The sequence below is a fragment of the Sardina pilchardus genome, chromosome 17 (genome assembly GCF_963854185.1).
Source record: "Sardina pilchardus chromosome 17, fSarPil1.1, whole genome shotgun sequence".
NCBI classification, from domain to species: Eukaryota; Metazoa; Chordata; class Actinopteri; order Clupeiformes; family Clupeidae; genus Sardina; species Sardina pilchardus.
In genome coordinates this window covers 9449884-9477442 of record NC_085010.1, presented here as the reverse complement: position 1 = coordinate 9477442, position 27559 = coordinate 9449884, and the positions used below count along the sequence as shown (strand labels likewise).

The 27559-nt window shown below is 40.4% G+C and overlaps 1 protein-coding gene across 8 annotated transcripts in view; it reads right to left on the bottom strand.

Annotated features, from left to right (window-relative positions):
* Window positions 1-12329: 12329 nt before the first annotated feature.
* celf2 (cugbp, Elav-like family member 2) overlaps window positions 12330-27559 on the bottom strand; it is a 217480-nt gene continuing 202250 nt past the window's right edge. For 6 of the 8 annotated variants that reach the window (XM_062518752.1, XM_062518747.1, XM_062518748.1 and 3 more), the window contains 5 exons: window positions 25848-26054; window positions 22988-23044; window positions 21596-21739; window positions 19882-20051; window positions 12330-17572 (listed from right to left, as the gene is read on the bottom strand). In XM_062518752.1, the coding sequence (XP_062374736.1) occupies window positions 19924-20051; window positions 21596-21739; window positions 22988-23044; window positions 25848-26054 (536 nt within the window). In that variant the 3' untranslated portion in view covers window positions 12330-17572; window positions 19882-19923. The remainder of the gene's footprint in view (window positions 17573-19881; window positions 20052-21595; window positions 21740-22987; window positions 23045-25847; window positions 26055-27559) is intronic. The other 2 variants (XM_062518749.1, XM_062518751.1) reach the window with 2 other exon arrangements.

Sequence of the window (27559 nt, the reverse complement as noted above, 5' to 3'; positions counted from 1 at the left end):
TAGTTCATAGCAGAAGTCTTTACATGTAGAATGGTTGAACCAGTTGTCATATGTAAACTTTACACAATTTAGTCACTGTGCTCACATGAACAGCCACAAACTAAGCTTTCCAACAATATGTACAGTATATCGAGGGTATTACGAAAATTATCGCTAAGATAAGCGCATCCAAAGTTGCATGGTTCTCCCGTCACAATATGCCAGAAGAGGAGAAAATCACCTTTTTAAGCGGTGTGGACAACGGGAATGACTGCTAATGTGTTGAATCTTCTCCGGGTTTAACAGTCAAAATATATATTTTTTCACAATATGAAACTGTAGACTGTATACTGTGGAATTATGCGAAAACGTGAAATTCAACATTTTTGCCAGGAGATTTGTTTATTGTGGATTTTCTCAAAATAGCATCGTGTGCGGTGACTGATTTCACCTTGCAAGGTCACATATGAGAATTTGCGACCCAAAAGACGTGTAGGAAGACAGCACAGTTTTCACTTTTTCCTAAGGAGATTGCCCTATGTCACATTTCTTTTTTTCTTTGTGCTATGCAGTGTTGTCTTTTCCTTTCTGTGTTACAATGACATGGTCTGTCAACAAATTACACTAAAGAACAGTAAAAGCATAAATGTGAATCTTGTCCAGTGTCTTGCAATCAAACTCCTTCATACACTAAATTGTAATTTAAAAATAATTGTCATCAAAACTTTAGCCATAGCGTACATCAGAACATCCCTCCAGAGTGCACTGTTATACTCACTTAGTAAGACTAAGCAATTTGACTGTCTTACCCATACACAGTGAGTGTCAGTGACACAAGGACTTGTCGTTCTGATGGCACTGACATGTGCATTGACACAGATGGGAGACGTGCTGACTTTTGCAGGAAGAACTAAGGATTTTGAGCAAGAGACTGGCTTTTGCAGGTAATCCATGTTGTTTTGCTATTTGTCCAAATGTTTTTGAGAAATGCACTTACTATTTTGCAAATGTCAAGGATGATTCGAAAAATGTACCACAGTGACTTAGGCTGGGTGAACCCTGCCTAACCTGCGAATTTGGATTTTGCCAAAAGACGTGCGCCGGATCCTTGGTCTGATTGGTTGAAGGACTATCCAAGTGTGCGGGGTCATTTGAACGATGCCCATTGATCAGACCTCTTGTGCAGTAGAAAAAAAAGCTCAGACTCCCTATACTAATGTTCAATCTGAAAGGATTGAGCTAAGTATTGTGATGGCCAGAGAAACCGAGAAAAACTAAAACTGTAAAGGGTTTTGTGCTGTCAACCAACATCCTGCAACTCTCTGAAAGACTGAATTGGACTTGGTGTGCTTTTTCGTTGTAAGGGTTGGCATAGCCTACCCATGAGTTATTGTTTGGAGAGCTCTAAAACTCATCCCCTATGTAAACACACACATGTCCCAGCCCACTGAGCATACTGTGCATCCAGAGAGATAGACATCAATCGATAGATAAATAGATAGATAGATAGATAGATAGATAGATAGATGGATAGACAGATAGATAGATAGATAGATAGATAGATGTAGATAGATCATTGCACATTGGTTTTAATTACAGTTGTACAATGATAGTCTGTACAGGACATTTGAGTTGACATTCAAGAGGGCACTCTCGAAAGCAAGAGTGGCTGTTTAGACTTATCAACATACAAAGAGCAGTAGGCATCCATGCAATACACAAAGAGCAGTAGGCACCTACTATGCAACAGGTAGAGACTCCAGAAGTAGACTAGATCCATTACAGCTTCCATCATCAACACAAAACGGCTGAATGACACCTTAAGCCCACCACACACGCCCGGCAACACCACGGTGGAATTCTAATCACTTTACTAGATAGATAGATAGATAGATACTTTATTGACCCCCAAGGGAGAATTCAAGTGTGTGTGTGTAGTGGCAGCATGATCACCCACACTGACCACTCTTTTCTATTATGGCGTATCAAAGTCGCCATGAGAAATGGAAAGGGGCTGATTAGAGCGATGCGATGGCGATGGTTGTCCCATCGTTGAATTTGCCGTGTGCCTTGCCCCATTCACTTCAGTAGATCCTAATAAATTGCTACCGCATCGCTGGCCGTGTGTGGTGGGCTTTAGAGGGAGTCTAGTGGGATTCTGGAATTCTGTAGATGCACATCAATCATTTAAGATTTGTGGCCCGTCGCTTTGATAAAATGTACAATATTAAGTTATTGTGGTCACATGAACGGCCATAAACTAAGCTTTGAACGGGATCAAAAAAGTATATATTCTATTCTATTTTCCAACAATATATTGAGGGTAATGGAGAAATGAACGCAAAGATAACCACATCCAAAGTTGGCATGGTTCTCCCGTCACGATATGCCAGGAGAGGAGAAAATCACCTTTTTAAGCGACATGGGCAACGGGAATGACTGCTAATGTGTTGAATCTTCAATGGGTCAGTCAAAACATATGTTTCTCCGTGAAATTTGTTCATGATATGAAACTGTAAACTGTATACTGTCGAATTATGCGAAAACGTGAAATTCAACATTTTAAGCAGAAGTTTGTTTATCGTGGATTTTCTCAAAATAGCATTGTTCGCAAAGCGACAGATTTTGCCTTGCAGGGTCACATTTGTTTTACTCTAGGTCACTTCTGAGATGTACATGGGGGGACACATTTAATGGGTGTCTGCCAGGCCAGGCTGTTTTTGGGATTGTAGTTTTTCATTTAGATAGATAGATACTGTAGACAGATAGATAGGTAGGTAGATCGATAGATAGATGGACAGATGACTATGGCTTGTGTGGGATTAATTTATTGTTAATCCCAAGTAGGTTTCTCTCAAGAATATGTTTGTCTGTAAAGTGTGTTGATGGTTTGGTGATGTTTTAGGGTGTGTGTCAAGAGTTTGTTTAACCCTTATGTTGTCCTTGGGGTCATGGATATTATTATTGTAATAGTATGAGAACATGTAGTTATTATCATTATTGCATATACAAGTACATATTACATATAAGTTATTTTGGCAGGTCTGAAAATGTCCAAAAAGTCAGCCTTTGGGCTGTTAACACTGGATTGGCCATATTGCCAGTCAGGGTTCCAGGGTTCATAAAGGGGTGTGGGGGGGTGGGATTGTTTTGTATGGCTTTTGATGGTGGTTATTACACTCTTGTTAAGTACCTACCACAAATCATTTTTTGAGAGTTTTTTTAGCTGGGGTCAAATTGACCCCAAGGACAACGAACGTCGGTAAGATTTTAGGACAACATGAGGGTTAATGATGTGTGTATATTAACTTTGTGGGTTGGGTTGTATTCTCAGCACAATGGCAAGGTGGGGTGGATGTGGATGTGTGTGTGTGTGTGTGTGTGTGTGTGTGTGTGTGTGTGTGTGTGTGTGTGTGTGTGTGTGTGTGCGTGTGCGTGTGCATGTGCGTGTGCGTGTGCGTGTGTGTGTATCTGACTCTCTCTCTCTCTGTGTGTGTGTGTGTGTGTGGTTGTTTGTTTTGAATAGTCATGGAGCAAAGAAGACTTTCTTGCTAAAGACTGTGAGTGTATCTGTGTGCGTGTGTGTGTGTGACGTGCTTGATAACAAAAAATTTAAGAAATGGAGTTTAGGAAGCGAGCCACTGACCTGAGCACACACACACACCACACTGCCAGTTCAAAACAATGTGTCACATCAAGCTGCATTTTTTCTGCTGCCCACTAGATGACAGCAAATGAAAGCATAAAAAGTCACCACATTTTGAAGCCCTTCTCTTCAGAAGTTGTGACCAGTTAAACTATTTACATGCATTCACTTCTGTTCTGCTTAAAAAAAAAAAAAAAAAAATTATATATATATAAATATATGCCAAATTTGAACAAATTGATATGTAAACACATTCCTTGTATTTTCTTTTTTTCTTATGTGGAAAAAGAAAACATCTAGCCAATAAAAATGTTATGTCCACATGACAATACATAGGGCATCTCTAAATGAGGTTACGGCCGGCTCGAGACCGTACATAGAGAGTAAATTGGGCCAACCACAGCTGATTCCAGTCTATCTTAGACTCAGTTGCAGGGGTTATTTCTCTCTATTACATTGACACTTACACAGTAAAAAGAGGAGGTGATGTTTTTGGAAGCAGAAACAGAAAAAGACAAATACTGTAATGTCTGGACGAAGAAGAGTAAGGAAGAGTAAGAGTAAGGGGCCCATGAAGAGCAGGCCCAGTGAGAGATGCAGTGAGAGGTGCAGGAGCACTGAGAGGAGCAGGTGCCGAGATTAGACACAGTAATATTGTGCTTTTTTTTCACCCCCTTTTTATCTGGGCTTTTTGCTGTTGTTTTTTGTTCAGAATGCTCTTGTGTTTCATGGATATTTTGTTGACTGCAATGCTGTAAAACTTTTTCTGTTCTATCATAGTCTTAGTATTTATACTGCACCTCCTGTAGGCCTAGTGAACAGTAAACAGCTTTTTCAGATCTGGACATACAGTTCCCAACCAAGAAATTTAGTGTAAAAATGCTGGATTGCATGTTTTGCATGCAAATACCTGTAAAACTGAAACATAAATGTCTATGCAGTTTTTGTAATGTCAACAGTAGCCAGTATTTTGAAACCTAGTGTACTCTGGTTGACTGCATGTATCTTGTGAAGTGAAAACAAGCTTCATTCTTTGACAAGATAACTTCATTTTGAGTCAGGTTTCCAGTGTTTTGGTAAAGTTAGTGTGTGCAGAGAAATGATGAGTTAGTGTATATGTAACAAAATGTGGTGTAACAACATGGAATGTGCTTTTGATAGGGAAATGATCCATTTGGCCAATTGTGTTTTGTAGGTCAGAGTCTGTGTTTAGAGTTTTGAAAATGTGTCAAATTAATCGACAAACGCTTGTTAGCGATCGAAAAAAACTGTATATCAGAAATGTGCCTAACCCAACTGTGATCCAGAGAGAGTCAGGGGCTATGTCCAGAAGTCAAGCGTGCACGCTGGGTAGTACAGTACCTTCTTCCCAGTAGCGTATTAGTTAGTTTGCTCCCCAGTATGCGTCCCTACCTACATTTGGACAGCACTAACTAGTTGGCGTCACCTGACTCGGGGAGGGGGGTGTGTTGACGATTTGCATGACGTGTGGAGCTTGACCTGCGCTGCGCAATGGATTATGGGATACCTGGGGGCAAAAAAGATGCATCGATGCACGCTTGGAAATCACGCCAAACGAAGTACCCAACTAGTGAGAGCGCTTGACTTTCGGACAGTCTATTCTGACGTAACTTCCGGAAAAATGCACACTGCCCAGCGTGCACGCTTGACTTCTGGACATAGCCCCGGAGACAGAAACAACCCTGTATATAGCCCAACCCATTAACCCAGGTGTATGCCATTAACCAATCAGTTGATTCAAGATGGCCCAGTGTGTGTGTATTGGCCATGCCAGGCCTGAAGAGGGCACAGGAAGTCGTAACAGAGGCCAGTTGTAGAGAAAAACATCTGTTTTCTAAACAGGCCTTCAACAGCCTTCCACAGACTTTTACATTCATATCATATATTCACATAATAAATGTTTATATTTAGCTTTAGATATTCGATTGCTATTGGACATATGAATGCCCTGAAAAATAATTGGGTTCTTTGAGTAGACTAATATTATGTTCCCTTCCCAGCTAACCCTATATAATTTCTGTTGTGTACAGAAACTGTAGCAATTACTCACCGGCTGATGTTCTGCAAGAAACAGAAAAGAAAAAAAAAAGAAAAGAAAGAAACAGAAAGAAAGAAAAAACATAACAGCAGCTTGTTGGGGAGAGTCATCTTGTAATTACATGCTCTTTAAGCCCTGATGAATTCTGCCAGCGCTATCTAATTCGGGCCCAACGTATTATTCTCTTTGGCTCATGTTCGGTCATAATCAACTTCTAATTTTCCTTCCAACCAATTTACAGCTGCCAGTTAGTTAGTTAAGCCATCCTTGTGAGCATGACACAAAGAAAGATGCTTAATGATTATTAACAGGCAGGAATGTTCTAGAAATTACAAACAATGTGTCATTAAAAAAAAAAAAAAAACCCATCACCATCCCTGTCATGTCTTACAGATTCAGATTAATAGGGAATATTTTCACCCTATTTGTTGCAAGACATACTGTATCTTACTTACAAAGACAACATCAGTTTTACTCGATGGAATCACACTCGTGTTGAAAGAGAGTTTTTTGGCACCAGTAATTGGCCTATGCTTTATGCCAAGTCTACAATCACTGCTTAAATGTTTGTTTTTTCATTTTCGTGTCTTGTAAAGACAACTCTTCATGAGCCAAATTATATTAAAAGAAATAATATTCACTAATTATGACTCTCCCATAGTACCTCATCCAGTAATTCTGACTGTACCTCATGGTACAAACAGATACAAGCCAAAGCCAAACTCAGGTTTACATTCATGGCATTTGCACTAGGAGTCATATACAGTAAAGCATAACAACCTCATGTTTACATTTCACAGATGCTTTCCTCTAGCAACCATATAACATAACAATCTCTGAAACAGGATAGCAGAAGATACATGTCCTGTGGTTTCTCTGACAAGTTGTTTCAAATAATGTTGCAATAGGCCTACTAGTCATGCGTTGCTATGATATGTGAAGCTAACTGTCAAAAGAACTCTCGTCACTCGCGTTGCTATGACATGCTTATGAGCATGTGACAGGTCATTATGACATCTGACATTATGAGAGTCGTCATGACAACCACTGGTAATGATGAAATGACGCTGTAACTCCTTTAGACATGCGATAGCCTACGTCAATATGATTAATGCAAGTGATTAATGGTAATGACAAGTTTACGTCAACCTTGTGTCTGAGAGCCGAAGAAAAGTATTATTCTCAGAAAATGCGCTTTATTATTTACGTATTCATTATTTATTTATTCATTCTTTTTTTTTTCAAAGATTCCTTTAATTGGAAAGTTTCTCTTAACTGAGATATATTACTTTGTTTTTGTGCAGAAGTCTGTCTTCTGAATGTGTTATGCAGTGATATGTGTAGCCTACATCATAAGCCCCATAATTCTCCACTTAAACTTGTTATTGTTTATTTACGTAATTAGACGTAATGATTTAATTCTTTAATTTCAGCTCCACTGGCAGTATTTCAGTGAGAAAACATTTCATATGCTGTATGATAAGGGACGCCCCATAATTCCTGATCACATGTACTCCACTTAAACTCATTATTGTTAATGTGTGTTGTTTCTTTCTTTAATTAGTCAATATGTCTTAATTCTTTAATCTCAGTTCTCTCCTCTGTTTTTCAGAGTGAAAATGTTTCATATGCGCTATGATAAGACATAGACATATATCATAATCCCCCCCCACACACACACCCATTTACAGTACTGCGCTTGAGCAAATTTAACTGCATTGATTAAGGCCTATGCTATCTTTATTGTTTTATTGCTGTTGTGTACACTATTTTTTTTCCTTTGGATTTGTTTAAGAAAGAGAGTTTGATGCATAATGGCACACAAAGCTACTGTCAACAGGAAACATGGTTGTATCCTTCGTCATAATATGTAAATCTCTGACTTTGAAACCCATTCCACAAGATACTTATCACTTTGTATTGGAGATTGAGAAGTTGTTGGACCCTATTATACTGTAAATGGCCTTTGGCAGCAAGGCAGCCAACTTGAGTAAAGCTCACTATTCATATGGGTGGCAGGTAACCATGAGGGGGCGCTAGATATCTTCTAAAAACGGAACATTTTATTCCTGCAGCTTAACAATAATAGGGTTGCAAATGGACTAGTAAAACAGAATCTAAAAGGGTTCAGATGCAAAACCAATGAGCATTTTGTATCAGGGACATCCCTAGCTATCTTCAAAAAATGTCTGAAACCCAGCTCTTCAGAAAACATCTCCTCTCATAGCACTACTACAGACAATTACACTCATTGATGCACTTATTGTGGCTTTTTATTTGTTGTTAGAAGTGCTCTTAAAAACTTAAATGTTTATCATGTTGTAAGTCGCTTTGGTTAAAAAGCATCAGCCAAATGTAATGTAATGTATCAGGTTCCTGGGTTTTGCCTACAAATCAACATTTCACATGCACCAGAAAGAGAGTGGTATTTAGCGAGTTTTGAAGCAAAATAATTTAATGAATGCACTGTATGTATGGAGAGCATTCAGTCACCATCATTATCTCATTTTTGACAGAAGTGGCTTTTAGAGACTTTTGCATCTGAACTCTTCGCATGTCTGAATTCATGTATGAATTGACAGATCAAAGTTGCATACCTTCAATGTGAACATCAGAACAAAGCGCAAAAAGAGTCCTCTGTCCATCCATTCTATATTTCATCTTTATATGAGATGGCACAATGGAAGCAGCCCATACCTTTTCCTCCAGAGCATCAAGCACCTTCCAATGGCAAACAGAAGCAGGCTACCCATCCAGGTTTAATTGAGATCTGATGTGATTTTATGTGCAGTTTACATCTACATTTGATTCATTTGGCTCCAATGTAACACACTTTCATCGGAACTAACATGAACACAGGACCGACTCAGGCTACAATGCAGGAAAGGAGACCTGTTATTAAAGTTAAAAATAAACAGCCTACTTAATAATGTTCCCCTCACACAGCATCATTACTTTCAACTCCTCTTTGAAGTCAACATGCTGTGTCTGCTGTGTCAGTGTGTTGTATTCAACATCTAAAACAGGGGTTTGAAGTTAAACTATTGCATGCATTATTTCTTTACGCACAGCAACATTATAGACTACATATTTTTTTGAACAAGAGTTTCGTAAGAGGACATGAGTTTCCTCCACATACTTACTGTAAATAAATCTCTTGAATTTATTGTAGATTATATGGGAAGACGTGGTCATGAAGCCCTGTGATGAACCATTTTGGTGACTTGGGGAAAGTCATTGTGACTGGTAATTGTGAATAGAATAAAATAGGATTGAATTGAATTCAACTGAGAGTAAATTCTTCTTTAAAGTCTTTAGCAGAGAATTCCCTCTTAAACAAGGAATTCTAACTGACCAGTGTTCAGGTCTGCATTGTAGGACTGGACACCACTCAATACAACCTGCCACGCGTGTCATTGCTCCCACAACAAATCAATGGAAGTGGATTTGATTACAGACTCGAGACTGTGCTAACTGATGAGCCCGTCAATCTATTGAAAATGTGATTGACCGTCCTCTGTGTTTACAGCTAACAGTGACATTTCACACGCAGTGTTTGGTCTCTCTCGTGGAGTTGCACATTTATTTCAACACACCGTTAAGTGTGATGTAAACTTGTGTAAAAACAGAAGATGTCTTGGCTGATCGATGCATTGTCGTCATCATTAGTAAATATCACAGTCGATATCCATTGCGTCCATTAGGCCAACCCAATTTCGTTGTTAGTGTCATGACAGTTCATGGACATTTTAACGCGGTAGCGGCCAAGATGCATGCATGCATAATGTTAAGGAATATGGCCTGAGTCAGAGTGGCGTTGGTAACAGATATCACCATGTCTGTGATCGGGCTGTAGCACAAGGCTGGAGGCACAAAATAACTTGTATAGACCAGGGTACTTGTTTGTCTATACGTCACACATGCTAAATTGAACATTCATCCTACTCCATTTACTCAATTTTCTCACTCAATAACTGTCAAATGTAAAATCGCTGCTGTCTCGCCCCGAGTGAATGGAATGTTCACGTCGATACAATAGACGGAGTAATTACTAGCGGTAAAAAGTCAAAGTGGGGATGTTATGAGATATCGCCACTCATCGAATGCCTGTCGTCCAATCAGAAATTAATACATATTTTGCCTGGACTAAATTGTTGTATAATCAGATAATTACATTGATGTTCTTTTGATTTCTAAAGCAGGCTACACATTAGTTGACAATGGTTTATTTGTTTATTTTACAAAAACGTAAACATCAAAATAACTTACACTTGGCTGAAATGTATGAAATTTAAGTGTGACAATTTCAATTTCGCTACATGACTGGAATAACTCCACATTTATGCATGACATTTCAGACATTTTCAAAAGCATTATTTCTCAGTCATTATTTACATATTATATATATATTTCTAGGTGTATGGTGTCAAACTAATGTGTGACATATAATCACTATGATGATAATAATAATGGCACGTACTTTCATTTCTATATTTTCCCACTTAAGCTGACCAACCTACTCCATATCATTGTGCACAATGATTTCAGGCTTTGTATTTCACTATGCAATACAGTATTTACTGTATTACACAGTGAAATACACTGTACTGTATTGCATAGTGAAGTACACTGTATTTACTGTATTGCACAGTGAAATACACTGTACTGTATTAAATAGTGAAGTACACTGTATTTACTGTATTGCATAGTGAAATACACTGTCTGAAATCATTGTGCATAATGATATGGAGTAGGTTGGTCAGCTTAAGTGGAAAAATATAGAAAAAGTATGTGCCATCACTGTATCCCATTATGGATTAGAAATAACTTGTTTCCCCATGGCTGGATAAGATGTCTGGGTTACTCTCCTACAGTATGGTTGTCTGGAGATCATCTCTTCACACATCTGCCTATTCTCTGCAGAGGTCTCCATTAGTCCTGTATGTGCTTGTTTCCTGGTTATCATCTCTTGTTTGCCTTTGACAAGAGTGTGAATGTGACTTTGGCCAGAATGTTTGGCACACAGCTGTTCCCCTGCAGTGTGTGTGTGTGTGTGTGTGTGTGTGTGTGTGTGTGTGTGTGTGTGACCTACCTGCTGAATATGTCCTCCCTTTCGCTCTTCTTCTGCAGAGGACAGTCCTCAGTGTGCTCTGGTGTGTCCAAAACCACTGGTCAAATTATGCTCTCTTTTTCTCTCCAACACACACACACACACACACACACACACTTTTCATAACACTCTGACGCACATACTGTTCTCTCTCTCGCTCTCTCTCTCTCTCTCTCTCTCTCTCTCTCACACACACACACACACACACACACACACACACACACACACACACAGCAGTATACTAGGACCCATTTCGTTTATGAAGTTTATCATTTCTATTCTTTATCATGCAAAGAAACACATTCATGTCATGTTCATGTTTTGGCATGATATTTCAAAATAGCGGAGATTCCACCACCACTATACCACCAATTAGTGTTCTCGTTCCAGTCTTTTAAGCTAAACAAAAACTAGCAAATCGGTACCTACTCTAACGATGGCTTCTGCGAAGGTCACATTCCCCAGTTGATTTCAGCTGATGTGGAGGAGAGCATAGCCTGTCTGTGGGTACAGTTTTCTTGCTGCTCACCTCAGCTTGGGCAAAATAAAATAAAAAAAGCTTGCAGATCACAGCAAAGCAATAGGCCTAGGGAAAGCGGCCATTTTGGCTCAGATAGTTCCAAGGGTTTCCTGCTGGACCTGACATTTCCTTGCTAGCTAGCTATCACTACGATGCAGTATAGACACGAGACAAATCACATAGGTGTGGAGGGGGAGGGACACATGGACAGGAGAACAGAGAACTACGGACCTGCACCCAGATGACCTATGTCCTTTTTTGACCTCACGATCTTTCACCTCTCTGCACAGGCCAGAGAATATGAGCCCAGGTTGCCACGTGGAACAATCGCCATGGCGATCACCACTGAGATTCTAGAACCCATGCAGTTTGAAAAAGAAAACCCAGCACAGCTACATGTGATATGCAGCATAGGTTACTGTATATCAGATAAAGCAATACTGGATAATAACAAACAAACTAACAAACAAAAATGCAAAAATACAAGGCAGAACAGCCATGGCTCAAGTCTCTGGCCTGTTTGTTTATAGACCTCAAGGCCTGACAATAAAATTTTGGATGTAAAAACATATCATTTTAGGAATTTGATACGATGGAAATGTCTATGTAGCAGGTAAAGAAGTGTATGCTAAGGAAATGTATGCATGAAGACAAAACTGTAGCCACCGCCACAGCGAGGTGGTCGTCACAGAAATATACATAGAAAAGGAGTATGTATATTTACCAAATCTGAGAATGACATCGCAGTGAGAGAGAGAGAGATCACCATGACAGTACCAGACCCACTATGCCAGAGAACAACATGACCACCAAAACACACACACACACACGCACACACACACGGATAGAGAAAGAGAGACAGAGAGAGAGTCAGAGAGAGAGAGTGAGAGGGAGAGAGAGAGAAAGAAAGAGGGAGAGAGAGGGACACACAAAACATTAAAGGGGTAAGGTAGTGTGAACATTGTTACAACATCAGACAGGCACTGGTACAACAACACACAGAAAGAGACGAGTATTAGGAAAAATGATTTAATTTCGGAGACAGAAGCAAACTGCATCACACAAGAACATACGTTTACAAAAATAAGTCTGACTGCTCAGCTAACACAGGTAAGTTCACATCGAGAGACAGAGAAACCAGCTAAAAGCAAAAAGTCTAATTAGTTTACCTTGTTATTAAACTAATACATGTATCCACTGAAGGCGACTAAATACTTCTATCCTAAATTGTCTTATCATGTAGACGGCACGATACAGAATTAAAATGAAACTTACCGCTGTTTTTTTTGTTTTTCTTTTTGTAAAGACCTTTTTTTTCCGTAAAAGACAAAAAAAAAAAAAAGCCAAACGCTCGAACTATTTATAAGCCAAAGTAAAAGCAACATTCCACACCCCCGTTCTAACATGAGTGAGAAGAACGAAAGAAAGGAAGGGAAAAAAACGAACAAAAGCCACAGAAGTGAAAAACGAAACCAACAAAAGGAGAAGGGTTTAAGATACCAAGCCAAAGTTCTTCTAGAAAATTCTTTATATCAAAACCCAACGTTCCAGATGCCAACGGGGAAATCAAAACTCGGGACGCAGTCTGGGTCAAGCCTCGATCGGAGGCTAGACTCCTTTTTCCGATATATATATTTTTTAATCTTTTAATAGCCAGTATAAAAAATTCCACTGGTACAAAATGCATAAGTACAATCAGTAATAGAAATAGTAAATAGCCTGCTTAATATAATATATTTTTAAACCTTTTTTTTTAATCCCATTTGACGACAGATTTTTTTTTCCAAGTGTTGTCAAACAAACATAGATCACGCTTACATAACCCCACTGAAATGCATTGACTTTGGCTCATCTCAAGACCAATACTGAAAACTAGTCAAATACTGTTGTATTTTTTGAAAGAATCAAAACAAACAGAAAAAAAAAATTATAATATTAATCTACAGACAACACACGCTTTCTGTACGGCACATTAGAGAATATAACACACATACATTTTTTTCCCCAAAAAACACTTGACATAATAGGCCAAAATGCAAATAAACTACATACGTTTTTTTTCATCTTTTTAAAATATCACTGGTGTTAAATAGCACTTAAGAGAAAGCAAGAAAGGAGTAAAAACAACAGAACAGAGATAGAACGAAAGAACGAAAGAACAGGAGGAGGTACACAGAGATCACCCTGAGGAAGGAGTCTCAGCAGATCAGCCTGTGAAGACCCTGTGTGTGTGTGTGTGTGTGTGTGTGTGTGTGTGTGTGTGTGTGTGTGTGTGTCACCTTTGAAGACCCTGTTTGTATGTGTGTGTGTCGCCTGTGAAGACCCTGTGTGTGTCAGTGCTTTACATAGATTTTATGCGTGTGTATGTATGTGACTAGTCTGTGAGGACTCTGTGTGTCAGTGCTTAGATTCTGTGTGTGTGAGTGTGTTAGTACGCAAGTGCACACACTCGTGCATATATGTGTGTGTGCTTTCTGAAAAATATTGTGACAACGCATAGCTCTATACTAATAGATTTTTACATTGACGAGACTTGTCAATGTGTGTGCTTTATGAAGTAATGCAAAGTGTGTGTGTGTGTGTGTGTTTGTGTGTGTAAGAATTAAGGTGCAGAACAACTGAGATGGTCTATCAGCAGGAGGGAGTGAAGTGTGTGTGTGTGTGTGTGTGTGTGTGTGTGTGTGTGTGTGCATGTGTGTACCCTGCGTATCTTTATTTTCTTCAGTAAGTATGTTCCCAGAGTAACACAGAGACAGAAGCAAAATAACAGACATACACATCAACACAACGTTATATTAGACATGTTTAGGAGTGTGCGTGTGTGCGTGAGAGAGAGTGAGTGTGTTAGGTCCTATGTTGGCAGTATCAGCAAAATTGTGCAGTGTTTACTAATGTGCTTCAATACTGTAATGGTTACACATGGAACTGAGCCTCCAGTCACAAAAGACATGTTTTAGTAAAAGTTTGGCATTGTAAGAACTTACAAGGACGATTAGGTGAAGTATTTTGGCAAAAGATGTTGTTTTTTTTTCTTCATGGACTTGCGTAAGGACAATTCACATACACACTCACACACACACACACACTCACTCTCTCTCACACACAGACACACACACACGCACACAAACAAACACACACACACACACACACACACACACACACACACACACACACACACACACACACACACACACACACACACACACACATTCACACACATTCTAGCCCTGTAACACTGGTAGAGGCATACGTTAAGGCTATGGCAGGTGGCTTCCTCTGCTGTAAACAGGATTCTGTGAGGGCCAAGTGCAAAGTAGTTTTTGGGTGTAAACAGTTTCTCGTTGTTAATTCCAAGGGACTAGCTAGTAGTTGATTCCACATGGGACCTCAAGCACACAGTGTGTGTGTGTGTGTGTGTGTGTGTATGTGTGTGTGTGTGTGTGTGTGTGTGTGTGTGTTTCATAATAGGGTTTGTGGGGACCACAACTGAGATCTCTTAACAACAGACGTCTCAGCGTCGTGTAAACTTTGTTGACGTTAAGCGAGTCTCATCTCCAAGCCCCTTTGGCATTCCGGGGAGCATTTGGTTGTCTTTAGCACAACAGGGGGGAGGTCCGGAGGACATGATTGACAGCTACTTTAAACTGACAACTGAAGGTTATCTTTCATCAAACTGTTCTGCATCACAATGAAAAAACCCTGCTTGTACATAACTAGTCTCTTGATATGTGCACATGGTTATATAAATTTGTTTGTGTGTGTGTGTGTGTGTGTGTGTGTTTTCAGAATTGGAGAATGGGTAGACAAAACACGGCAGGCCTCTAAATCGTCTATATAAGGCTTGTATGTGAATACAGAGACACTACAAAATGGACATTGTGTGATCACTGAACTTGTGCAAGTGTGTGTGTATGTGAGTCAGAAACATTGGTCTGTGATGGAATGTGTATGTGTGCATGTGTAATATCAGTAGCTTTTCCTTTGTCTGTGCATGTGCGTGTGTGTGCATGTGTGTGTTGAATGGCCACTGCTGAGACTCTCACCTTATGGGTCTCCCATACCTATCATCAGAAACAAGAGCTGTGAGGTCTGCTTTTTTTTGTCTGCGCGCGCGTGTGTGTGTGTGCGTTTGTAAGTGTGTGTATGTGTGTGTGTGAAAGTATCTGCTGTCGAGCATGTTCAGAACGTATGACACATGGGCACTTTATACATCTTTACACAAAAGCGAGAAACAAACGACGGCAAATAAAGCAATTAACATGACATTTTTTCAGGCAACAAGACCACAGAATAGCAAGTTAACAACCATAATTTTTTTGTATTTTTTTCAGATCCATGTCATTAAATATGTGGGATCCATAGAAAGCACAAAGGCAATGAAATACCCATGTTATCAAATAATTTCACGATTATTACAGAACAGAGGCTCCAGGCAAGAAGTACTGTACCTTCAGAGTTTGGCACGAACAACTCCACTCAAGACTTCTTTTTCGAAAACAAGAAAATAAAACAAAAATAAACAAGTAATCAAAAACATTTAAGTCACATTTCTTTTGCCGAACAACAAAAAAGCACTCCTAAATATTGTTTCCTAACAATAGAATCAAAAAACAAACAAAGAAAATAGAAATAAAATAATCAAACAAGATCAGATCATACATACACTGATGATTCACAAGCTGACATTGTTTATAATATAATGTATATTTTCTCAAAATTTTTATGTAGCTAATTTATGACTCAACGAGAAAACTTTTAGCAAATAGGGACTTAAAAAAAGAACAATTATACTGCAGTAGAGGCAGTAATAATCATAATAATAATAATTGTAATAATAATAATCATAATAATTAGTATTATGAAAGGCTTTGTCTATTGTTCAAGTAAGCTGATTTTTTGTTAGTCTTCTCTTTCCAAAAAACATTAGACATTTACAGACTGTAAGACTGAGTGATGACATCACGACTGGATTCACGTGAAGCACCGGACGCTAACGTGGGTTAACACAAACTTTGTTTTTTTTCTTCTAAAATGTATTTATTTACTTATTTTCATCTTCTTCATCTCCTTTCTTCATCACTCTCTTTCTCTCCTGTTTTTTTTTGTAACCTCTGTACATCTGAGTAGTATAAAATATAGGTCATTTCGTGTGCATTTTAACCATGGATTGTCCAACTGTAGGTCAGGTCAGCAAAAAAGGTGACATACGTACGTAGGTAGCATACACCCCTACCCGAAACAGGGTGAGTCTTTTTTAACATGTTTTTTTTTTCATTTTAATAACCTTTTGTATTCCTCTACTCTAGAAAAAAGTGGTTCTATATATAACTTTTGTTTTTGTTTTCCCACTTGTTTAAAATGAGAAAACCAAGCCATGTAAAATGGCCTCCTTACTTATCAAAAAACTTTACACTGCCTGAAAAATGTAGGAAACCATGAGCGAGACTCCTGGAGAGGGCCGGAGAATCGAGAGAAAACACATCTGTTAGACAGTAACCCCAAACCCTTTCAGCTTAAAAAAAAAGAAAACGAAAATGCTTGGAAGTAGTCTAGTTTCCATAGGAATGGGCATAGGTGACCCAGTCTCGTATGTTTTTGCAGGGGTGAGACTGGGGGTGGAGACCCCTGCCAAACCTCTGTATTAAAACGTTCAAGTTTACTTTAAGCATAAGAAATGAGAAAAAAAAAATGTATAAAATAAAATGAGAAAAATAAAACTGCTAACAAGAAAATTATGAAACTGAAGATGATTTTTAAAAAAATGTAAATCACACAAAATAAAATGGAAAGAAAGAAAACAATCTGAAATTGTGTTGCCACAGGATCTGCTTTTAGTCATTTGTAATCACTTTTGTATGTGGTATAATGTACTCGTCGTAGAAGCAGTCAGTCTTTCGTGAGAATGCAGCTAGACATTTGTTTTTCACATTGATTAATTCATTTATCCTCCCAAATCCACTCCCCCCACTTCCCTCCAATTCATACTTTTAAAAAAATGACACAAAAGAAAGAAAGGAAACAACGACAAGAAGCCTAAATGAGGTCACATGCAAAAAAAAACGGTGTGTTTGTGTATATATAATATATTTTTGTTTTTTCCCCCAAAAAAGGTCAAGCTAAGGTTCAAAGTTGAAAGGTCAGCAGAAGAAGACCAGGTTATGATCAGGTGGAACTCAGAAAGACATCAGAAACAATGACGGAGGAGGGCCACGAAGACATGCTAACGCAGAAGTGCTAACGGGCATGGAGTTGATGAGTCTAGAAAGAGAGGGAGAGAAAGAAAGAGAGAGAGAGAGAGAGGGAGAGAGAGAGAGAGAGAACAAAGAGTTACACACACTTAACACACAGCTCCAGCAAGAACAACAAGAACACAACAACAAGAACTACATCAGTAAATAATGAGAACAACACAAATACAAACACACAAACAAACAACAAACACAGACAACATTAGACGCCATCAATGCAGGATTGACGCACACCCACCTGTAATTGGAAATATTCCCATTAAATGTGCCACTGTTAAAATTTGGAAGCCTTTTTTTTAATAGCACACAATGTTGAAACACACACACAAATGAAACCCTGCACAGAGAATACAAACACATACAAACATACACACACAAACACTAACTCTCTCTCTCACACATACACACACACGCACACGCACACACACACACACACACACACACACACACACACACACACACACACACACACACACAAACACACACACAAAGCAAAGTTATCCATCAGTCGGGAGTCTCCCGTGGATGGTCAGGAGGATGGATGCATGTTTGGGAGAATAACGAACCAACGATCCAACAAACGGAACGGAACATCAAACGAAAAACAAAATGATACGTGTGGGAGAACGGATATATATAAATACAGAGAGAGAAAGAGAGAGAGCAAAAGAGAGAGAGAGATGGTGTGAGAGACTACGCCAGCAAAACAGCCACTACCCATGAACAGAGAGAAAACGAGTGCAGAGAAAACACACGAGTCGTCACACACAAGGTGGCAGAGGGAGAGACAAACCAGCAATGTCTGCAGAGGATGGACAGATCGAAGAGAGAGAGAGAGAGAGAGAGAGAGAGAGAGAGAGAGAGAGAGAGAGAGAGAGAGAGAGAGAGAGAGAGAGAGAGAGAGAGAGAGAGAGAGAGAGAGAGAGAGAGAGAGAGAGAGAGATACTGTGGTATTTTAGGTGCTCCAGTGTAGGCTCAACAGACTGTGGAGAGTGATTAGAAGACTACTGGACAAGGTGTCTAGCTAGGGAGATTTGCATCTCTGGTGTCAAATACGATAGGCAATAAATAAAATTTCAAAGTCCTCTTTTTTTTTTTAAATCTGAAGCAGTAAAAATTTTGTATAAAAATATAGCTGCTTTTTTACAAATAAAATGTACAGGCCTGTGGCTTTCTCTGTTGTGAAATTTCCTTTTTGTCTTTCACGAAAACATCAAGTATGTTAAAGTCCTCCCTCCCCATCCACCCACAAGTACTACATTTGTTATTTTTTAGAGTTCTGGTGTGAATTATCATTTTTGTTACTGAAATGACATTCTCCACTTCAACACAAAATAAAATCTTTCTCAAGAAAGCTCATCATATGATCAGCCCAAGGAAGAAGAATTAAAACCATGATCGGAACTCAATTCAAACACTTGTAATTGTTAAACTAAAAATATTGAAAAAACATAAATAATAATAAAAAAATCTGTTACTGAGAATTATTGAGGAAGTTGTTTCTTTTGAGTGTGGTTCGATGTGTATCTGTGTGTGTGTGTATGTGTGTGTGTGCGAGGCCCTTGGCACTCTGATGCCAGGCTGGGGTCAAGTAGGGGTCAAAGAAGCAGCAGAACCTGAGGTCGCCACCACAGGTCAAAGTTGAGAGGTTAGCGTGCATATCAGTGCTCATCGACAGGAGGGTGACCCCCTCTCAGGCAACCAGGCCTCCAGGGCCACCAAAACAAACAAACAAACAAACAAACAAACAAACCAAATAATAAATAAATATTTGTTTCAAAAGATTCTTTTTTAAGAATTCTGAAGTAATATAATGGAATATCATTAACATAAATATTCACTACAAAAAATCAAGTTTGTACACAAATTAAAAATCAAAAGGAAAATAAAAAGCAACAACAAAGAACACCCTACCAGTAACAGCTACCAATCCATTGCAATTCATACAAAACAAGTGAAAATGGAAGCGTTCATGTGAGGGAGTTTTCACAATGACATAACTGAGCTGTGATCCATAACAACAGTAATACTGCTATTTCTTTTAAAAAGGAAAAAAAAACAATCAAACTGAAATAACAAACAAAAAAACAAAGCTCTTGAGGAAAACACAGGGACAGCTGTCCCCTTCCCTCTTCATAATTAATCCCACCCCTTTCCCAAGGCCCCTCCCACCCATGGTGTGTAAACCCCACCCACCCCACCCCACCCCTCAGTGCACCAGGGACGGCTAGCTTGGCAGTGTTTTCTTTTTGTTGTTGTTGTTGTTGTTGGGTGAGTTGAGCAGGGGGGTTGAAGGGGAGATGGGGACAGGGGACTTACCCTAGCAGTGCTAACAGACAGCCTTAGCCCTAGCTCTAGCCATCAGTACGGTTTGCTGTCGTTCTTGGAGCGCTTGAGCTGCACTTTGAGGCGCTTCATGCCGATCTGGAAGCCGTTCATGGCCTGGATGGCTGCCTGGGCCGACACAGGGTTGTCATAGCTCACGAAGCCTGCGGGGGGGAAGGAGGAGAAGAAGTTAGAGAGAGAGAGAGAGAGAGAGAGAAGAGAGGAAGACATGAAGAGTGGAAGAGTCAACTCCTCAATTATTGTTATGTCTTGCCTTTACATGTACCCATTGCTTTGGCAATACGAGTTTTCATTTGTCATGCCAATAAAGAATTTGAATTTGAGTCAAAGGTGACAAAGACATGGAGAAAAAGGAGCAAACAGGCACTCAGTGAGAGGGAGTGAAATTAAAACAAAGAAAGGAAGACATGAAGAGCTGAAGAGTATGAGTGAAAGGTGAGAAAGAGATTGAGAAAGAGACCAAAAGTGAGAGAGAGAGACTGACAGACAGAGAGAGAGAGAGAGAGAGAGAGAGAGAGAGAGATGTGAAGATGTGTACCAGATACAGAGTATATACTACAGTATATATACTATATGGGAAAGGGAAGGCACCAGGGATGAGGAGAAAACAAAGGAAAAGACAGATGAGAATGCACAGCAGAGGGGAATAAAGAAGGATGGAGTGAAAGAGAAACAGAGAAAAAAAGGAAAAGAGAAAAGGAAAGAGAGAAAAGGAGACAGAAAGGGGTGAAATGAAGTGTGGTATGAATCCTGAGTCCTCAGCTCGGAATGATCAGCACAGCCATTCACTACACAATAAATGACAAATCACTTTCTCTCCCTTGCTCTCCACCCTGACACATCTCCTTTCATTTTCTCTCTCCTCTCTCTCTCTTTCTTTCTTTCATGTTTTTTCTTTATTCATTCTCTCGTTCTTTTGTTGTATTTCTCCCCTGACTAACACGCCTGTTATCAGATTTTCACATGTTTCACACCCCACTTGTGTGTGTGTTTGTGTGTGTGGGTGCGCATGTGTGTGTGTGTGTGTGTGTGAGTGTGTGTGTGTGTGTGTGTGTGTGTGTTGAGAGCGAGCTGTGGCGGTGGCCGCAAGGGCTCCCCGCTCTCTCTTCTCTTTTGCCGGCTGAAAAGAATAAACAAACACTTAAAGGCGCAATTACACCGTTCCCCCGGGGGTCAGAAAACAGGAGCTTTTCACGCGGCCGCTCAAAAAACGCCCGTCTCGCCAAACGAGTCGAGTCGACGGAGGGGGTTCGCCCACTGTCTGTCAGAACAAAAGGGGCTCGGCGATGTAAACACCTGCGCAACTGAATTACCAAATCACCGTGGTGGGGTTATGGAACGACTGGATGCCAATCTCTCTCCTGCTTCAAAATTGATCTGGGAACGAGGATTCTAACCATCTGAATGACATGACAGCGTTGTTTGTCACCTCCTATTGAAATTGTTTGCGTATATCCATTTTTGTGCTGATTCTTGCGTAACGCCTAGATAACCCATTTAAAACCATGAAAACGGGTTGAATTGTAGTCTGTAGACTTGTTTGCCATCTTTTTTCATACCACAAATTCTACTAAAATCGGTTTGTTCATGTGTGTGCATATTGTGTGTGTGTGTGTGTGTGTGTGTGTGTGTGTGTGTGTGTGTGTGTGTGTGTCTGTGTGTCTGTGTGTGTGTGTGTGTGTCGTACCGAAGCACTTGCTCAGATTGGTTTGTTTGTCGATGAAGACTTTGGCGGAGACTACGTTCCCGAAAGGCATAAACATCTGCAGGATGTCCTGGTCCCCGAACTCCTGGGGGAGGTGATAGATGAACAGGTTGGCACCTTCAGGACCTGAGGGGGGCATACAGCAAGACACGGCTCACATTACAAACAAAACAAACACACACACAAACAAACAAACAAATAAATAAACACACAAATAAATAACAACAGCAAACAAACAAACAAACAAACAAACAAGCCTCCAATCGCTCAATTGCCTAACAAGCCCATCACATACACTGTAGCTGCTAGGATGCTTTACAATGCTGGTTGTCCCTATTGTTTTCTAATCCACGTCGGTCTTAGATAGCCTACTCTCTCTCTGTCTGTGTGTTTGGCGTACTTGTGTCGCTAACAATAATGCTTCTCTAGATAGGTGCCTCTGATTCCCTCTTCTCTTTCTCTCCTCGCTTATATTCTGCTCTGCTCACACACACACACACACACACACACAGACACAAAAAGATCCATCTCTCTACACAAGCAGATGTCCACCCATCATGAGTTGAGCTGAGGGTCTGCTCAAGGTTTCTTCCACTTAGAAGGAAGTCCTTTTCCTAGAGTGCCATCGTAAGGGCTTTTTGCTCAAGGGGGTTCTAGGGGGTTCATGGTTCCGATCTCTGTAAGAACCTTGAGACACTTCCAATTCTTCTGACGCTACATCAATAACATTCGTTCCTATTTTTTTTTATCCTTTCATCGCTGATTACAGTGCTTCATGGCTGCGGTGGCAAAGGAAAACTCCCTTCTAGCGAGCAGACCAAACCATCACCGTCATCTGTGTCCAAAACATTCTCAGACAATCGGTTATTTCTGGTCCATGTGTGCCGGCCTCGAGAATTAAGGGGGTGGAGGACAATAGCATCACATCACCAGCAGGGGGTGCTCTCTCCCATCAACTCCCTATGCTGCGCTGCTGTTGCGTCTCGGTGGGAAGAGATCAGCCCTCCACTGCTGCTGCTGGGATGGACTCGGCCCAAACGCACCTAGTGGATGTGGCCTGGGGGGCCAGACTCTCAGTCTATTCACTCCATCTCGCCCCGTTCCTTTACTCTCACCCTCTCAAGCCTCTAAAAGCACCACACACACACACACACACACACACACACACACACACACACACACACACACACACACACACACTCTCTCATACCAAAATAAGGGCCTTTCTGGCTGCCAGTGCCCTGCTGCTGCAACAAGGACTAGCCTCTCCATAAACTTGTGCACACACACATACACACACACACACACACACACACACACACACACACACACACACACACACACACACACACACACGCACACCTGCATACACACCTTCTTTCTGGCTGTCGTCGGTGTTCTGCTGCTGAAGCCAGGGTATATACCGAAATCCTGAGGTGAAATTCAATACCTTTTAATACCTTTTTTAAAAACCTTCTCAAAAAAAATGTAAAACCTCAACACAGTGAGTTTCATTGGCGAAACTTTTCTTACCAAATTATATGAAAATAATAAAGCAGTTGATTTTATAATAGTATAATGATCAGGGGGTATGAAAGCAATTGTTTTGAATTTCAGTTGATAACCCTCTGATCCTGTCCAGTCGGATTCCATCCATTCATACAGACCTAAAACATTTGCCTTTGGAAAAAGTTGCTATCGTTGCCCATATAAGGAGATCCGGGTACTGGAAAATAACATGGGGATTTTTAATAACCTAAACCTGTTAACCATCGGACTTCGAGTTGGTTTTGTGATCTTTGGTATGTTACGACTGTGAACTTTGATATTTGCTACATGAGAGCTAACTTGCAGTGCAGCTTGCAATAAGTGGTAAGCTTGGGTTACTGTATCTCCAGGATCTCCTTATATGGGCAAAGATTATTTTGGAGGCAAACTTCAGAGGTCTACAGAGGTCTACTATCCCACTTACAGCACACATAGTACCATCTGTATGCACAAACTGTCAAGGGACTTTACACCAACTCGGTGTGGCAAAACCTAAGCTAAAAAAAAAAACATCAGGATGCATTCATTTACATTTATTCTGAACACTATAAAGTAAATGCAAGGCAGGGCAATGTCATGTGTAAGCAGTTTGTTTAACTTGAACATCTGCCCTCATGCTAACTTCACCTAAGTGACGTGACCGATACGGCTGATTATAATAGGCCACTAGATCACCTATAACGTTACCGCTACTATGCACCGATTCGCTTGTATGCGCCGAATGCACTGTATTGTATGTGCTGGCCCAGAAACAAAACAATCTCAAGATGACTTTGGGAGTGGTGCCTTAACAATGTGCAAGTGAAAGTCATTACTTCTCCTGTGATATTATACTGATAAAGGAAAGATTTTGCGACAACGCTCACATTATAGGGGCGGCGATTCGGCTATTCATTGTTTAAAAAATAGTTTCGAAATGTAATTCTTTGATAAGTTCAATAAAGTATTGAACGCGTCAACATTTATTTTCAATGACTATACTTCCAATGAGGCTATTCGCATGAAAGTTTCACCAGACATTAGTATTCACTCAGTTATTCTACACATTTAAAAAAGCAAAACATTAAAAACAATACGTAGACTTATATGTTATACAATGGAATGACACAGGCACAAATTATTGAACACAGTAAGACAAATCAATACACCAAGGCAGGGAAAAGCAAGCAACAAACTGGAATCTGTAGAGTAATTACCCTTCCTATCTGAGCAAATTAGTTAGCTGGGTTAGTACATATTGAAGGGCTATAAAAAGTTATTTTGCTACCAAGGTGCCACACACACACACACACACACACACACACAAAAAAAAACATTTTATGATGGGTAAAATAAAAGAGCTCTCCCAACACCTTCGCAACCTTATTATTGCAAAACATCAGTGGTTACAGATGCATTTAAAAATCTCAGTCAACACTAGAACCATTATCTGCCAGTGAAACATCACTGCATCATCAAACGGCCATGCACAGGAACTCCTCACAAGATTTCTAATCAGGGAGTCAGAAAGACAGTCTGAAGAGTAGCCCATTAGTCAACGAGCATTTGAAGAAAGCTTCCAAAAATACTTGGCAGCAGGTAGAATTTCTACAGAAAAAAGGTAATGCACTCCACCACCATGGCCTCTACAGTATGTATGCTCACTCCTCACGATTGCTTTACTGAATAAAAACATGCCACGCCTCGTTTAAAGTTTGCTACACAACATTTGGACAGGGCTATGAAACACTGAGAGAATGTAGTCTGGTCAAGCGAGAGCAAAATTACATTTTTTTTGGATGTCATACTTCACACGTTTGGAGGAGAAATGGCACTGTGCACCAGCCTAAAAATACCAAACCAGCAGCGAGGTTTGGATGTGGAAGCATCACAGAGTGTGGGGCTGTTTTTCATCTCATGGTACCGGCAGACCTCGTATAATTGAAGGTATGATGAATGGAGTCATTTCTGTAGGAGACACAGCTAGACCTTCCAGCAGAACGACGGTCCAAAGCACGCAGCACGGGAAGCCCAATTGGTTTCACAGCAAGGAAATCAAGGCCCTGACTTAAATCCAATTGAACTGATCCAATTGAGTCCAATCCAATTGAGTTTCGGAGGGAATCAAAGATCAGGATTCACACCAAGGATTCCTGAATTCTTCAAGATTCAAAGACTATCTGTTCTGGCATTTCAAACAAAGGCTTTTCTACACAGCATTTAAGAAGTTTCAGTACCGTAGGCGTTTTTAAAAATATGTGTGGACTACCTGAGTCAATACTAATGTCCGGTGAACATTTCATGCGAATAGCCTCAGTGGAAGTATACTTACTGAAAAAAATGTTCAATACGCGTTCAATACTTATTTCCCCCGCTGTGCACTTTAATACTTTTTCAAACCCCGCGGAAACCCTGTGCAGCAGTCACTAGCTGTAGACAGTGGACATGCCACCCAACCCCCCCTCCTCTTCACACACACACACAAACATCCACACACCCAAATCCTCTCCCACACATCCACACACACCCAACTACACACCCACTTTCGCTGGTGCTCTGCTGCTGCAGCAGTGACTGGCTACTGACTATAGAGGGTGGGCCCCCTCTCTCTCCACACACACACACACACACACACACACACACACTACACACTAACAGACAAAGAGGACACACACACACAAACCCCGTCCCACACGCCCATACACACCCGAATACACACCCTCTTTCTGACTGCCGGCTGCACTCTGCTGCTGCAGCAGCGACTGGCTATAGAGGGTGGGCAGTGCGGCGGCGGCATACTGCTGGATCCCTGAGTAAGCCTGCGTGAGCGCGTCCATGGGTCCGGCCGAGCCGTTGGTCAGTCCCGTGCCCAGTCCGCCGTTGAGCGCCGCCATACCTGAGAGCATTTGAGCAACTTTACATAAAAAACCCAACAATAAAGAAAGAAGAAGTGCACTTACTTATTAGCCCTTCAAAGATCAGGGGGTGTGTTTCTTCACTACACACACAGAGACACCAACACGCCACAAACACACACACACGTATATGGACAGCACGATATACATACAATACATCACACACAAACACATACACATACATGTACACGGACAGCACGATATACAGTACACACACAATACACCCACAGGACGACACACACATTACATAACAAACACATTCACACACACTCACACATAAACTAATAAACATGTCCATGCCACAGAATTTGACAAAACAATGACGCAATCAACTGTTATTAGTCATACATATAAGATACACAGATATTATGTTTAGAGACGAGACTATGCAAAAATACATGTAAATTAACATTACATATATTTTATGTCTTTAAGTCCTCATTTATCTGTTAAAAAAACATAAACAAAACACACACACTCACACACACTAATGCCTGATGCCTAGTGTTGTGTGGGACAAAACTTTAAAAAAAGAGTAGCACTCAGAGACTGCGTCTGTAGTGAATGTAGGAGTCCACGGAGTCTTTTTCAGCTTCTGAAGCTCTTACTGATCCGTGGAGAAGACGAGTTGCAATCCAGTCTCACGCTCTTTAGGGCTCACACTGGGAGAACAAACTAGGCACGGAACTCAAGTGTTCTCTGAGTGTACGCTACAACTGTAGACACCCATTTCCACCGCGATCGATGGAAAATAGCTACACACCAGACATGATAGCCTCGCATGTTTTCTAAAAAAAATTAGACCGTCTTCTCAGACTATTTTCACGTTTTGCGAAAGGAGTGCTTCAACTGCACACCCCGTGTAGTCTGACTGGGAGAACCAACACTGTACCACAGCTTAGCCATGTTAAATTTACATAGAGTTGCATAACCATCACCAGGATGAAAAAAAGCCAGTTTTATTTTAAGAGCTTCATTTAATTGAATTGAATTTCAATTTAATTGATTTAATTTCCAGGGATTTGCATTAATCAGGCAGAATGTTTATATTACTGCACTGAAACAATAGCCCTCACGTAAATGGGAAATACATGAATTTAATAAATGTTTGTTTAGCTGTACGATGATCATTTCGACGAGTCAGTCACACACATCAACCAGACCTCCAACTATAATCGAACGCGGGACATTTAATCCCACATTTCCACTGTGCCATGAGCAGTGCAATAGCAAATGAAACTGCTAAATGTGGAAAATGATAAAAGCATCAACTGGTCCACACCGAAGCAGACTATGGGTATCACAGTCGTTGATCAGCAGTGTGTTTAGCTTTCTGGATAACAGATAAACGTGGACTTTACTGTACAGAGTATCACTGGATATACACCAGAGCATAGACACACGCAGAAGGACGGACACACACATACAGTACACATACACACACATGTACGTTGTGCGCACAGACACACACACACACACACACGCATAGGTTAGGACATGGAGC